At 45.0% G+C, this 16,947-nt stretch overlaps 1 protein-coding gene across 5 annotated transcripts in view; it reads right to left on the bottom strand.

The window, feature by feature from the left end:
- Window positions 1-38: 38 nt before the first annotated feature.
- Window positions 39-16,947, bottom strand: part of TMEM266 (transmembrane protein 266) — an 83,206-nt gene continuing 66,297 nt past the window's right edge. For all 5 annotated transcript variants that reach the window (XM_041427726.1, XM_041427724.1, XM_041427727.1 and 2 more), the window contains 2 exons: window positions 8,147-8,197; window positions 39-1,092 (listed from right to left, as the gene is read on the bottom strand). In XM_041427726.1, coding sequence (XP_041283660.1) covers window positions 521-1,092; window positions 8,147-8,197 — 623 coding nt within the window. In that variant the 3' untranslated portion in view covers window positions 39-520. The remainder of the gene's footprint in view (window positions 1,093-8,146; window positions 8,198-16,947) is intronic.

A 16,947-nucleotide genomic window follows, 5' to 3' on the forward strand; every position in this document is an offset into this window, starting at 1 on the left:
GAGAAGAAGGCAGGAGCGATACAAGGCAGGCGGCTGTATGTGTTTGTCAGGGTTTATTCCCATCTCACACCCCTCCCAGTCACGCTCAGCCCCTGGCAGGGTCAGGCTGGGGGGTCCGACCGGGGAGCCAGGCTGGGCCCAAGCTGTCCAGCAGCTCTGTCGTGCCCCGGCACTTTGGGGCTCGTGCTGGCCCTGGACTGGTGGAAGTTCCGTGGTGTTCCCGGCACAGTCTGTTTGTCCCTCCAGGCCCTGTGGGTCCGTACCGCCCTAGGACTGCTGGAAGGTCCTTTGTTCCCAGATGGCCGCTGTAGGTCCAGCTGGCCCGGAGCTGGTGGCAGGGCAGGTGGGTCACATGCCACAGACACTGGGGAGCAGAGGCGATGCTGGCCTCACCCTAGGCTGGTGGCCGCTGCAGGAGATGCTACAGGTTCTCTTCACCACTGCCACCTCAGCTGCGGCAGCTTCGTGGGCCAGCGGGGTGAGCACGTCCCCCACAGGAGTCCCCATTGCCCAGCGGGCCCTATGCCTCAGGAACCCTGCCCAGCCGCGGCTCTGGGGGCCCCAGCGCCCCATACTTCTCCTCAATCGTGGGGGCGCCCTGGGGGCAGTCGAGGAGCGGCTTGAGCTGGAAGACATCAAGACTCTCCTGGTTCCTGCGGTTGTAGACGCTGAGCCGGTGGCCCAGGTCGGGGCTGGCCCCCACCGAGCCGGCCGGGCTGGGCAGCTTCAGGTTGACGGGATCCAGCCCCTTCTGCGCCAGGCACGCCTCCTCCGACAGGGACGAGAGCAGCTCCTGCACCGCGGCGCGGGCCGCGCGCTGCCGGCCGGGCACCGCCTCGGGCCGCGGCTCCTCGCAGGCCGCGCTGCAGTCCGGGGACGAGCCCAGCGTCTGGCTGCTCTCGCTGCAGCCCCGAGTGCCCGAGCTGACGGTGGAGCGCGAGGCACTGCCCGACGTCAGGCTGGCCGAGGTCCCGGTGCTGCCCAGGCGCAGCGGCACCTCCACCGTGAACAGCTCCGAGGACGCGTTGGGCCGGTGCACGTCGATGGCGGCCGTGGTCACCACGCAGATGGCGGCCTCGGGGACTCCGCTGTCTGCAGGGACAGAGCACAGAGGCGGCTGAGAGCCCGTGCGGGGAGCGGTGCAGAGCTACAGCGAGTTCATGTGGAGCGCTGTGTCCCTACAGCGATGGCCACAAAGCCATCTGCGACAGAGCACACAGGCCCCTCCAATCCATACAGGTGTGTATATTATGTATCTTTTCAGTAACACAGCCCTTTTCTCTATCCCCAGCTCTCTGTTTATAGGGATACACTGTATGCCCATACATGTGTGTGTATATACCAGCACCTAGAGGTTCAGTCATACAGCTACTGTGTATGTGTGCATGGACAGGCAATAGGTACCTACAGGCCACAGTCCCTCCCTCAAATAACTGGAATCAACTACTGCTACAACAGCAGGCAAAACCCCCTCCAAACTGTACTTGTTTTTCTGTGTGTGGGTGTGCACAGGTGTGCCCAGAGGGATATACACACACATTTTTACCTACACATTGACAGCCCCCCTGTCTTGAGACAGTGTTTAAATTATGCACACACGCCCTTTCTGTATCTGCTGTATATATGCTGGGGCTCTGTAGGCAGCGATACACAGCCGTACCTAATGCCACAGACCTGCATATACATACACGAGCACACACACATTTATTACATACAATACACAGGTGCAGAGATGCAGGCTCTCACCCCCTCTCCACCTCTTTATATACACATGGTCTTTATATACAGAGATGAGAAATTATGTCTGTATGAGCCCCATGTAGAATACATTGTACACAGACCTTCTGTTATACACACACAAGATACAGTGCTCCCGTGAATGGCAGACAGCTGTCTACCACTAAATAAAATATACACAACCCCTCTACCTTTCTACAGAAATGTGTACATACCTCTCTGTATGTGTATGTATATTTACTGGCTGGATATGTATGTAGGAGATGACAGCTGTACGTGACCCTGTCTCTGTAGTTACATCATAGCTATTTATCACAGCAGGTTGGAAGAGACCTTCAGATCAACTCCACCCAGCCCCAACACCTCAACTAAACCATGGCAGCCAGTGCCACATCCAGGCTTTGTTAAACACACCCAGGGCTGGTGACTCCACCACCATGGACATATTTTATTTATATATTTTTTTATTTATATACACATCTTTAGACTATATGGAGATTCCATATATGATACAGTACACAGACACAGATTATATAGACTAATAATACATGGCTTCCCTTTAAATACATAGAATTATTAACTATAAATAGAACACACCTGTGCTTTCACTCACAAGTATACTTACCTTTAAATATAAATACATAGATTTCTCACTGTGTGTATGGCTGGGGAATACTGTTATAGGGATATACAGAATACATTTTACCTATACATGAACACCACCTCCCCCTTTTAATCATTTTATGTACACAGCTATGTAAATATATATACACAAACACATATTTACATGTACCTTTTTACAGCTTCCCAAGTATATTAAGGGGCTCTAGAGATACATATCAATATATAATACCACACACCTCTCTATATATGTGCAGACACACACATATGTAATACATAGGTGTATCTACACAGTCTCTCACCCACCTAATTTTATACATAATTATTACTTACAGATTTAAGCATACAGATATGGGGAAGAGCTGTATCTGTGCATGTCTATATACAAGTCCCATATGTAACACATTAGACCTATACATACATATGTACATTTTCTACAGACATATCTCTGTGTGTGTTTACATCTATGCATATATAAAACCATATATATGTACTAGCTATAGGTCAGTTGTTCTCCCCCTTTGAAAATGTAATTGTTACTCTTTAAATAGAATATACAATTACACACATGTATACTTACCTTTATGTATGACTATTTATGTCTTATGGAGTGTATATATAAATCTGGAATGTATATACAGGACTATACATCTAACATGTGTACCAAATAATGTAAGATATACATATAATACATATATAACTCTATAGCTCTACTTGACACCCCCAGCTTTCATACATGTTTTAAATTCTATACAAACACCCTTTTATAGACAGCAGAGTTTAACAGGGGGATGTACACACAGGGATATACATCTGTATGCAATACAATATGCACCTACAAAGATGTGCCTGCCCCAGTTTAAATCCATAGAATCTATACCTGCATAGACTTCTCCACGCAGATATGGGGAGCGTGTGTGTGTCCATGTAACAGACTGCATACACATGCACACACACTAGTGCACGTCTCCCCACAGTAACACATTACAGCCATGACTGTGCAGCTGTTTTAGAGATGCACTGTGTAGTCCCCTCCATGCAATTGTCACTTGCAGCTGCACAGCCTGACCTTTCTGTGGAAACAGACTTGTCACCGTGTGTACATTCAGGGACAATGTCTGTATCAGGATATACACTGCAGCTGCACACCCAGAGACACACACATGTGACATGCAACAGATGTTCCCACAGCCAGTGAGATGTGTGTACACACACACACCTTGTCAGAGATCCACACAGGAATTCAGGGTACAGAGAGAATTCCACTGCTGTACACCGTATATACAGGCACACACGTGTTCTGGAGCATACACTGCTACAGACATGCAGTCTCTCTCCCCCTCTCCCTTTTTATACACATAATGGTCAGATGTCTCTATACAGATATGGGCAATATGTGCATACATGAGCTCCATACAGAATCTTTTACACATACAGACACACGTGTATATACACATACATATACACTCTAATACATAACCCACCCCTTAAATATATACAATTATTTATTACTAAATAAAAAGGTCCCACCTCTCTATGTGTGTATATTTATTTATAAGATGCATGTATTTATATACAAATATATATTACAAATACACTGTAACTTTAGTTGAGAACTTGGATATATCTTTATTGCTATTTGTATAATGGGGGTTAATATCAAGGGACCTGTGTATATATATACACACATCTGTAAATAAATAGGATATGCCTGTATATACCTGCTCACTATACACACACAGTCTCTTGCACACAATCATTCTGTAGACATACAGGCAGTGTACATGGATGAAGAGTCCCCTATACAATACAGCATACAGACGTATGGACTTTTGATCCCTTTGCTCTCCTTGAACACATCCCCACATATGTAAGCATACATACATACACAGATATACACACATCTATAAATTTGTGTGTACGTACACAGGTACTGCAGCTATAAGGATGTACACATATAGTACATTATACATATCACCAATGATACATATTATACATATAAAATTATATTACCTCCCCCTTTTAATGTCTCTCAATGTATATATTATGGGGATATACCTCCATAAACAGTACCATATACCTGTGTATATATCTCTCTATCTCCACACACACACACAAAATAAAATACGTAAGTATATACAGGGTGTCCCCCAATTTTATGTGTACATTTATCCATAGAGATGGGGGAATATGTGTGTCTATCTGCCCCATATGTATGATATAATGTATATATCTCTAATGCTTACCAACACAGACACATACATATGCATATCTTTGTAGATAGCTATGGAATGTATATATACAGGGATACAAATACGAAATACATCATTGCTATATGTGAGCACGCACACACACATTGTGTATATATGTATATGCACAGACATGGTCCCTCACACCTTTCCCTTTTTACATGCCCTACACCTATGTATAGATTCACACATCTTTATATATATAGTCCTGTAGAGCTTGGGGATGTGTGTAGAGGGATAGACACAAATAAAACAAATACTTTATACCTCTATATGCACGTGTGCACATTTTTTAAATAGCACTCTATATAATTCATGTGTCTATGGATTCATAGTCTTTCTCTCTCACACATACATATATACAGATTTTATATACCCATATACATAGCTTTATATATACACAACCATATTTACAGAGGGAATGTCTCTATGCATATATCCATGTTTCCCCTTTGTAACAGGTCTACATATGTACAAATATTCTATATATAATACATATGTCTCTATATATACACTCATGTCTGTCCTAATATATAAACCATATACATATTTAAACAGGCTCTCCCATACCTACCCACATATATCTCTCCCTGTATCTATATATATCTTTACATATATTTATACATATACAAAATACTAATGTAGTACACAGATCTTTACCTGTCTTTGTATCTGTCTGCATATATATGCATAAATAGCCTCATTTATACACATAGATATAGGCTAAGGCTATATATAAAATTCCATGTACCTATATAATTACAGAAAAACAAGTATATATATTTTTATATGGAAGCTATATACATAATAATATGCATAAAACAGATTAAAAAGATATGTATATGCAGTCTTACACACACTTCTAAAATATATATAATTATGTTTTAAAATAAAATCCATAGACACACACTTTTTCCCCTCTGTGTCTATGTGGGGAATTTATGTATAGGGATATAATTTATAATATAATATATACACATGATACACAGAGATAGATCCATGTTATATTTCATACATATGATACATATTAAAAATATGTGTATATAGCCATTCACACCCCCTTGATTTATATTACCTAAGAAATATAAAATATGAATATACAGTTTCTCTCACACATCTAAAAGTATGTGTCTATCCCCACATATATGGGATAGACATATATATATATACACACACATATATGCCACACCTAAAGTATCTTTATATGAACTATGTATGGACTACATATATGTACATATGGACTATACACAGTCATATCCAAGTACATGGCTCTCCATGTATGCATGTGGCTATAGACACAGAACACATTACAGCTATGTATGCACACACATATGTTGTAATGCATATAAAATATAAATCTATAGACACAAGATCCTTAAATACACAGGAGCATAGTGCAGCCATATTCACATGCACACATGCTGATCTGTGAACACACACAGAAGCTGTCTGCTGCTAGCACATCCATCTCCCCACGTACACCATGACACAGTGCAGGTATACAATATCCAAGTGCTCATAGAGTCACTGACCCGTCCGGGTTGGGAGGGACCTTCCAGCCCACCCAGGGCCACCCCTGCCATGGCAGGGACACCTTCCACCATCCCAGGGTGCTCAGCCCGGGCACTGCCAGGGCTGGGGCAGCCACGGGCAGGCTGTGCCAGGGCCTCGCCCCCGCAGCGCTCCCAGCCTGGCCCAGGGCAGCTCCGGGGCCTCCTCTGGACTCGCTGCAGCAGCTCCGTGTCCTGCTGATCCTGATCCTGTTGGGCCAGAGCTGGGCCAGCTCTGCAGGCTGAGCAGGGCAGGCAAGGTCCAGGTCTGTCCTCAGGGCTGCTCTCAATCCCCGGCTGGGGCTTGTGCTGGGGAGTGCCCGGGATCAGGGCCAGGAGCTTCCCCTTGGCCTTGCTGAGTGCTGGGAGGATCCAGGAGCCCTCTCTCCAGCCTGCCTGGATCCCACTGAATGCCAGCTGGGTTTAAATCTAGACACTCACACTCCCTTCTGGTCAGCATTTAAGTAGCTTCAGTTACATATTAATCTATTTCCATGTATATACAGGATTAAAGATATACAATACATTATACAGAGATATATATTTTCATTCCTGTAATATATACACATGTATTTCTATAATATATACACATATATTCTGACCATCTCTCCTCTCACACTCCTTTATACATTTAATATATGCATTCTAATAAAATATCTCCGTATGTACAGAGACACAGCCTTTCCCAAGTCTTTGTATTTAGATACAGATATACCTGTGTATGTAGACACAAACTCACAAATAGCTTTACATGTGTATAAATCTGCTTACATAACACCCATATGGGGATGTGTGTATGTTTGGAGAGACATATATGATACACTATATACATACATGTACAAGCATGTGTATGTTTACTTACATCTTTATCCATGTATATGTATCTGGGTTTGTGTGTATATACATGTATATCTATATATATTGATATATAGAATACAGTATAGATTTATATACATACACATACATTACATATACACTAGGCATATCCTTATAGAGATCAATATGTCTATATATACCTGTATTTCACTATATATGCATACTAGATATAAAGCATATAATACATTCTACTTATGTATATATATAGACATAAATGCATATGTATGTATATATACACACACATACCTTGTGTATATTCTATGTACATGCATATGCAGGCACAGACACATTTTTCTTTTCCTATAACCCTGTATATATGTATGGGGATGTGTATGTGGGGATACACAGTTATAACACATTATATTTAAGCACACACATGTTTTTAATATATATAAAAGATGTTATATTCAGAAGGGGGGTGTGCACACCCCCACCTCCTCAGCCCCACCACCCCACAGTGCCAGCAGCCAGAGCATGGCCAGCCCCAGCTGGGCTGGGCTGGGCAGAGCCCCCGGCACGGGCAGAGCCCCCAGCACAGGCAGAGCCCCTCCTGATGCCCAGCAGGGCTGTGCAGAGCCCCCGGCACGGGCAGAGCCCCTCGTGATGCCCAGCAGGGCTGTGCAGAGCCCCCGGCACGGGCAGGAACCCCCCTGCCATGAGGACACCTGCCAGGAACATCCATTTGAAGGCTGCCCTCGGGTCAGGCCCAGCCACTGAGGTTTCCCACCATTCAGTTTAACCTTTCTGAAAGGCTCCCAGCGTGGTGCTGGGCTAAGCTGTCTCCCCAGTTCTTTTCTCTTCATTTATTTTATCCCTACTGTTCATTCTCAGATCCATCTGAACTGCTCTGTGAGCTGGGCAGCCCAGCTACAGGGAATTAACCCCTCCTAGATCTCCAAATTACCCTGTGTGCCACCAGCAAGAGCAAACTTGGGGCCTTTCAGCCTTCAGAGAATGACTATTGGCACACACTTCCATGGACCAAACCAGAAGACTCTGTGCTGGGTTTCATTTCCAGGACAGATCTACATCACTGCTCAGTCTCACCTGGTTTACAGCACACAATGCAATGCAAAACCCCCACTCACGTTTGTGTTTTCAGGCAACACTCACCACTGCTGGGCTCGTTGTAGTACCGACTGATGTAATTATTCATGTCATCCTCTGAAAAACAGACAAGCAGCCCTTAGAAGAACATTTATTTCATTAAATGGCTGAATCCCACCCCATGGAATGCCCAGAGCCACCTGCTCTGGATTTTTAGGCCACAAGGCCTGTATGCATTGCACGGCACCCCCGCTGTGGCTGCAGCCAGTGCAGGGACTGCATTGTCCTTTGTCACAGTCCTCTGCAGCACCAGCCTGGGAATGAGGCACGCTGGGCTCCAAAGGAAAGGTGCTCTGTGATCTTCCCAGAGGCTGACACGGGGCTGGCCATTTCTCCTCGCTGTGTAGAGACAAACACAACACTGGCCTTTCCCTGGTCAGCAGGGGCCTCCCCTCCCACCCAGGGCACACAGATGAACCTGGTATTTATCCTGACAGGCTGAACCAAGGGCACCAGCACAGACAGACCCATTGCTGCTGCACACTGACATCCCCAAGTCACCTCCTTCCCACAGGAGAAAGGGAGGCACCGTGTATGATTTTAATGTGAAATTTCCTACCTTCAAGATAACGTAATTTCTTTTCCATTTTGAATGAATGAAGAGTTATTTTGGTGTATATAATACATGCATATAAGTATACAGCATAACATTACACTATTTGTTGGCTTAAAACCTACTAGAAAGAGTTTTACTATTCAAGGATGTAGTACTAAACCTGTAGTACGTGCACGAGAGCTACACCTGAACTTCAACAGCAAGGTAAAAATGAAGACGTGACCACAGAAGGAAAAGCAGCAGCTCTATTGCATGTACAGATTTTAGATGGTACAGATGACAGGGGGATTTACTGTTATCTTCTGGAAAAGCAGAACATTTTACCATTGTGGAAAAAACCATCAACTTCTCTTGTTCAGAGCAAACACTGCTGCTAAGGAACAGCACGGGAGGCGCAGAGAACTCAGGCTTCCAGGCAACCTGACCTGCCCAGCTTGTGGTGTATCTGTGCCCTAAAAGCACTCTCTCCTTTTAAGTGCTCTTTTTGATACCATGTTTCAGAAAGCCGTGCTCATCCCTTGGAGCCAGATTTCCCTCGTCCCCCTGGGTCTCTGTGGCTGCAGTCCTGCCTCATCACAGCACACTGCGGTTTGCAGGTGAAAGAAACAGATGTTTTCTGGGGAACACTCTCCTCACACAACAAGACCCAAACCACCAAGCACTCTGTACCTGAAATAGCTGCACTCATAAGAAGGCAATCTAACCTGACACTGAAAGGAAATGTCCCTGTTTTCCTGGTTTCATTGGATCTTAAAAGCTTTTTCAGCCCTTGTCGATCTTTAAATGCCTGCAGTCAGAGGTGTGCTTTGTGCTAATGTCTGAGTTTAAAAAAGAGGCCTCAGAGTAGCTCAGGGCAATGCCACTGAATTAGGAGTACATTGCAAGGCTTTTCAGCTATCTGCTGCTAAAATACACTTCATTTCAGTCATGCATAATTGATACTCTCAGTGCCACCAAATCTGCCAGTACAGACACAGGTTCTGGTTCAGAGAATGCCTTTGTAGCTGTACTTCTGGCAGGGCACTTTCAGCATCCTGGAGTCCAATTCTAGGCAGACAAACGAGGAAAAAAGCACAGCACTTTGGCTGGATGAGGGTCATCCCCCTGTCAACCTCACAAAAGCCACCAACAGGGGCCTTGGCTGCTCCCAGTACAGTCTCTCCAAATGCCAAGACACTTTGCATCAAAGAGAGGAAACGCTTGGAGAAGTTACTCACCTGCTTTTCATGTCTTAAAGACAATGCTCAAACCAAGGCTTCCTTAGGACTGCCCCCACTGATTGCCTTGGCCACCTGTCTGCCAGCTGATGGGAAGTACCAGGACACTGCTCCCAAACACAGCAGCTGTGTCCAAAGCAAGCTAGCAGAGAACCAGGCTGCCCTGCATGGCAGCAGTGGGCACTGCCAAACACCTGCAGAGGAGCTCCAGAATTGCACTGCCCCTGCTCCCTCCGAGCTGGCAGGAGAATTCTGGCCTGGCCCTGTGTGTGACCACTGGCACACAAGACTGGGGGAGCTCCCAGCTGCCTACTTTAATGGTATTCTGTGATGGCTTTATTAATGTCATTGCTCACCACTGCTGATCTATTTAGCTATAAATTAAAAATATATGTATAAATATATCCATGTGTGCATGTGTATGTAAATAGAAAATACATATATTCAACCTTAAGTAGTTTCTTACAAAGAAAAACCAATAAAGAATAATGGAATAACAACAGCAGAATAAATATTTCAACAACAGATTAAGTTTCTGAATCATTACATTAAAGCAAACTGACAATTAACAAACTCATCTGAGTCATGTGGGAGTCTCAGCTGCTTTGGGCACTGAAGGTTATAAACAATTCCAGTTACCTCCCATTATATTCTACATTGCTGAAAAAAGGAGATCAAAATAATGCAAAAATACCCAACTGAAAGCACCCATCTGTGTATATAAAACGTACCCACAAAGCCACAGTTGTGCACAGCACCTCAGAACACTGCTGCAGGGATTGTGGGGATTCCCAGATAAAGTCCCTGCTTGGAGTGGGGCTCCCATGGGCTCAGGATCAGCTGGTGGCACACAGGGAGTTTGTAGGAGAGCTTTTACACAAGGGGCTGAGCACTTGTATTATTTACATTCTACACCGTGTTTTCTGCTGTCCATCTAGCCCAGTTTCAGCTGCAGATAAGGAGTTATCTTAAGAAGTACTTAATTATTCACAATTTCCATGGGGTTTTCTTAAACTTTTTTTTTTAATTGTTATTTTATTTCTACCACCTTGGAATTTTCAGGATCCAGATTTAATTTTTCTCCTTTCCTAGAAATAAATCCATCTCCTCCAATACAAAGAAATGTTATCTGCACTTCCTTTTCCCGAAGACAGATCTTGCATCTTTAGCTATAAAGATGCCCAAATGGTATTTATAGCAAACTAAAAAACTGGCAGTAAGCAGAAAGGAAAAGCATTTCCCTCCTAATACCCATGAAAATGCAATCTTAGGAAAATATGTGCATACGTATTTTCCTAAATCTTAGGAAAATGTCAATGGATGGTGACTGGGATCCTCGTGCTATATGTAGCAGCAGGAATCACAGAAACTCTTCTGTTGGAAAAGGCCTTTGAGTCTACCAGTAAACCTAACACTGTCACTAAGCCATGTCCCTCTGTGCCACATCCACCCTTAATAAATGGCCCCAAGGAAATGTGGATGACAGGAAATTTAGTGATGAAGTTCCAAAAGGTGTGAGCTGAGAAGGAAGTGTGGCAGCTCTTCCCCACGTGAAAACCTGTGGTGAACAAGGATTTATCAACAATCTTGCCTGCAGAGGGGGAGCATGGAGGCAGTGAGAGCCTGTGGGGGGATTCAGCTGAGAGTTCTGCTGAGCAGGGGAAGGAAGGAGTAGAACAGGCTGCTCTCTGTGGTCCATAGCAGAGTTTGCTCAAGCAGTGTGGGCTGACAGCCCCAAGGGGAGAGGCAGCAGAGACCACAGAGGGACAGTGGGGCTGACTCCAGCATGGTCAGAACTCCCACCCCGCAGGAGGGAATGTCTGACTGGGAAGGCTGCTCAGACTCTGCCCCATCTCACATAAACACAGCCTCCCCTGCACTGGAACCAACCCCTGCAAGGCTGCTCACTGCACGGCAGTCCCTGCTCTGCCTGCTGCCCAAATCCCAGTTATTGAAAAAACGTGTGGTTCTCAGTCAGGATCTGTCTGACAACCACTGGATTCTGTCTGACAAAGGTTTCCAAGTTATCTGCTTGTTCTTTTCCTGCAGGGCTCCAAACACACACTGCAATGGTTCAGGGAGTAATAAACTCTTACTTAGAGTACAGTGCCATATAATCTCATCTGACCCAAGAGACAACATTGCAATCTCTCTCTCTTGGCCCCATAAAAACCTAATAAATTTGGTGAAACATATAAATGACATTCCACCCAAGGCAGATCTCTTTCAGTTCTATGATGCCTCAACAGTAATCTTTAATTGTTTCATCAATGCCTTCATGAGTGATCTGCAACTCCCCCGCATACAAGAAAAGGCCTTAAAAAGGGGGTTTTATTTTGAAATATTTCATGATTAGAGTATTTTATTTCATATTTTTATTGCCATTGGTTGTACTGCCTTCTGTCTCTCCAAGCTGAATTTTCTGAACTGGAAGGTTCTTTTTTCTGCTGTGCAGCCTCCCACTGAGGAAGTGAGTCCTCGGCGTAATGTCTTACCCCAGCTTCCTTCCAGAAAAGAGTCTTTACTAGGAGGTTCCTAAAGAAGCAGATCTTTCATCTGTTTCAACAGGAACCAAGAGCAGCCAGCTGGCACTTTCCAGGAGACTTCCCCTGCCTTTGGTTTGAAGACAGATTGCTACATTACTGCAAGCTGCAGTACTCACACCACTGTTCAATTCACACACACATCCAGTCCCTGCAGAGGCTGGATGGATGCCTGGGCACATGGATATTCCATCTTGAGAGCAACTGTAAAGTCAGCTTGCAGAGGAAACAGAGCAACAGCTTCAGCCTGGTTCTAAGTAAGAAATCAATCCGTGGTCAAAGTCATTGTGCAGAAGGAAACCTGGGATATGCAACTGGCTCCATTATCAGCAGATGCTGCTGGGACAGAAACCCAGAATCCTGACAACAGATGGGGGAGCTTTGGGCCTCACTTGAGCAGATGATGCAGCAAGAGCACTGTGAGCTGACTGGAGCACGGCTGGGATGCAGCACAGCTCTGTGTCAGGGGGGCTGTGGGCACAGGATGGCCTGGGGGACTCTCAGTGCTCTTCCCAACCTTGTTCCCTGAGTATGGATCAGCAGATCCACATCTGAGCTGGCAGGCATCAGTCAGCCTGAAGCAAACTCAGAAGAACCTGGGTTTGCCTCTGTGAAACAGCAACATTTGCTGAATCTAAAATACAAAGCTAAGGAAGAATATGGCTGCCACCAAAACAATCATCAAGATAAGAAAAAATTAAGCAAAAGGATTCAAGAACAAACTGTTATAAACTGACAACAAATAAATGTAATCTGAGAATTAGGAAAAGACTTACAATACATCAGAAGCCAGGCGTCTGGCAGGGCAGCAGAGGGCAGAGCAATCACTGCTGGCAGGGGAGCACCATCTGCTCATGAAAGGGATCCTTATGAAAGGCTGCATGCTTGGACAGTGGAAAACATTCCAGTTCTGTGCTCCTCTACCTGTCAGCAATGTCTTTACACCTCTTCACATTAATGATGAGAGACAACTTCACCCTCACAGCCGTGACTGCAGGCTCACCCCTTCTGGGAGTGAGCAGTTCCTATCCCACCCATTTGGGGACTATGAAATACAAGAGCCTGACTCCACTAACTGCACACACATTTCTCTAAGTGTTGCTTAAGGTTTCATTCCTTTGATTCCTGCCTGGCTGGTCAGGGCACAGGGAACCACAAAGCCTGGAAGAGGCACCTAGAGAGAAGTCAAGCTGAAATGGTGTGCACTTAGATACTCCACTTCCAGGAGTACATTTCAAAGTAGATACGTTTCAGCATTTGAAAATAACCATAAACTATTTTTTAATCTATTGTTCAGCACTAACAGGGTTCTCTTAGAGCACTAACAGATGATCACCAAAGGAACTGGCTTAGAGTTTAAAGGCATCCAACCAGCTCAGACTGCCTTGCAAGGAACAACTGACAAAACCCTTTCCAGTGCCCTGCTTTGCCTTCTCAGACAGCTTGTGAATAATGTTAAGGGAAGCCCTCTGAAGCTGCAGAAGTTTTCATGCTCCCCTCCCAATATCCTACTTTCTTCACTTACAAAACAGTGGGCACCTACAGGGAGGGCAAGCTCTACTTTTCTTTAAAGCATGATCATAAATTGCAGCAGCCCCCCAAAGCACAAGACTTACTGCTAACCCCCTAAAAATGGAAATTTGACTCAGAACAGTTAAAAAAAGGTTCTTGGCGATGTGCAGTTCCGGTTCTTGCTCAAAGGAATAGAAGGGTGGTATATTAATCTTACAATATAGCAGTAGTGTAGAATTTCAAAAACTGAAATGATATATGCAGCAAAATGAGGAATTCCCACTAGGGACTCTAATTCATATGTTATGGGAGAGATTAAAGAATAATAAATTTTGGAAGGAAGTATTAATGGCTAGAGGGGGCACTGTGAACCTGGCATTCCCTGAAGTCTGGAACTTTGTATACCAAACACTAAAAATGATTTGTGCAGAACAAGAAAACATTAGTTGTTATTCTCACCATGACCAGTTACATACTGTACGGGGTAAGAACTCCCTTTATAATTTAGAACTTCCTTTATAATTTAGAGATTAATAGATAGGATGATATTTGCCATTATGTGAAATGGCAACCATCTCTGGGAAGAAGAAAGGAGCACTCAGGGTATTTCCCTGCTCTCAGAGAAAGGCTGACCACAATTCTCCTGAACATCATTAGCGATGCTGCTGTGCACTCACAGGCAGCAGCTTTCAGCCCAAGCTCTTCACAAACAGAGCTGAAGTGCTCTGAGAGTGCAGCAAATGTCAGAGCTCTGCCCTGGGTTTGCAGCTCCCCCAGCCCTGCCCTTCTCTGGGGTCTGTTTGTTTCCTGCTGTTGATACTGGTACCCTTTGACCTGCAGGCTGAAAACTGTTTCAGCCTTCACATCTGTCTGCTCTGGAGATAAAACTCTTGGCAGGAGAAATAAAACCTCAATTCAAAGCAAATTAAAGGTGAAAAAAATTCCTGCTTCTTTACCATATTAATTAGGAAATATCATATATCCATATATTTTCCACAGTGTTATTCCTACTGTGTCAGGAGGTCTCTTGGTGAACTGCTCTGGGGAGACAGAAGTGGCAGGCAGCAACCAGCTCATTGTTCCCAGAATTAGCATAGGACTGGCCTTCAGGAGAGGCATGAAATGTAAGCTGGGGAGTTATGGGACTCTTTCAGAGCCCAGTGTCCATCTGACCAGAGCTCTTGCTTCTCCCAGTCTCGTACCTGCAATTAAGGCACTTTAAATACAAAGAGCAGGAGATCTGCTGAAGGAAAATCTGGGTGAAAACATGCAATTGAAAACTCCCAGATCAGCCAGCACACACAGAGCTCTCCTGGTGCAGGTCACTGTGTATCCTTACACAAATTCACTGAGGTGCTGCACGTACCATGTGATACTGGGGTTACCTGACTTACTTTGCTGAATGCTGTAGTAAATGGTTGCACAAAATCCTGTGTAAATACCAGAGACAAGCTACAGCTGCCCCTGAGGAGCTTTAACTTATGCACTGTCCCATAAAACTTCCAGGTAGGGAAATGATTAAAAAGTCTCAATGCTTTCTTATTCCATCAGCCCTTCATGGTGAAGAATTCTGCACTGAATGTTTCCATTGTTCTATATAGATGGGGGAAATAAGATTAGCCTGAGATGGAATATCCCATTTTCTCATGCAGTATGTTCTCTAGCCAACTCAAGCTTGCTGGTTTGGCAGAATTCAGAGCTCTCTGAAGTCAGTGATTTTTTGAAGGCTGACAAAGTTTCATTTGGCAAAAACACATGCATTCCATTCCATCCCCCAGCCTCAGGTGTTGTATATAGGGCTAATGTTCTGCCAGAGCATAAAAGAACAGCACATCAGAGTGTGTTCTGCCAAACAGCTGAATTGTGGCTTTGAACTGCTGCCTTCCTCTGGACAGTGGAGGTGCCCTGGTCCCTCATTTCTCCTGTCCCTAGCAGTGCAATAGGCCATGGCAGGTATGTTCCAGAGCTCACAAGTGCCAAGTGGCACTCAGAAAGATTAGCTGCAGCCCTCACCCTGGAATCTTTAAGGATGAAAAACACAGCTTAGAGAAAACAGTTGCAAAGCAATCCCTAACACGGTCTGACACACAGGGCAACTTGCAAAATACAACCCTTGACCCCAAGGTTAAAACATTGGTATCTGAAGTTCCAGGCAGAGCAAGTGGTGTGGGAAGCCCTGAAGGCAGCACAGGCAGTGTGACTGCAGGACTACAGGAATTGTCTTTGCTTGTGCTCTGCAGAGCCACATCTCTGAGTATTTCACATGCCCCAGCAGGTGGGGAGATGGGAGATCCCACACCAACTGCTTTTGCTCTTCCCACACAGAGGACATGGAGGCACCTTCAGCCATGCCCTGCTGCCACCTGGCACAGCACAGGCAGCTCTGGCTGACACCTGCACTGCTCAGGAGGATGCAGAATGAGGAGATGCTGCCAGCATGGCAAAGGGAGGATGGTGAAAGCTGTTGCAGCAACTGCCAGCCTATCACTGGGAATAAAAGTTGGTGCCAGAGAGCTGGAGAAGAAAGCCCCAGTCGAGGTGGGGAGGGAGAACAATGAGGCAGGGCTGGCCCAGGATCTTTACTGCCTTCTCCACTCTGAGCTGAGATTTTCAGGTTACACAGAAGCAATCCCTAAGCCAGCACTGCAAAATAAGCCCAGAAATGCCATGTGAAATCCTCTGCCTCGAGTGCCTGTGCCCTGGGCTGTGCACACTGAACACCACTGCTGCTGTGGAGTGTCCCAGGCACTCTGAGCTGGGCCCTGTGCTGGCAGCCCCATGGGATCACACTCTACCACAGACTGTTCTAAGAACACAGGGAATTGCTCCTGTCCAGCTCCTGCCTCATTCCACAGAAACTACTTGCTCAAATACTGTTACCCTAATTTAGGTTCTGACAACAAGCACTCAAGTCATACAAAGACTTTGTATGCAATATAAAATACAGTGCACAAGAAACATTTCCTCTGGTACTTTTAG

Source organism: Onychostruthus taczanowskii, unplaced genomic scaffold (assembly GCF_017590055.1).
Source record: "Onychostruthus taczanowskii isolate IOZ18803 unplaced genomic scaffold, ASM1759005v1 scaffold118, whole genome shotgun sequence".
NCBI classification, from domain to species: domain Eukaryota; kingdom Metazoa; phylum Chordata; class Aves; order Passeriformes; family Passeridae; genus Onychostruthus; species Onychostruthus taczanowskii.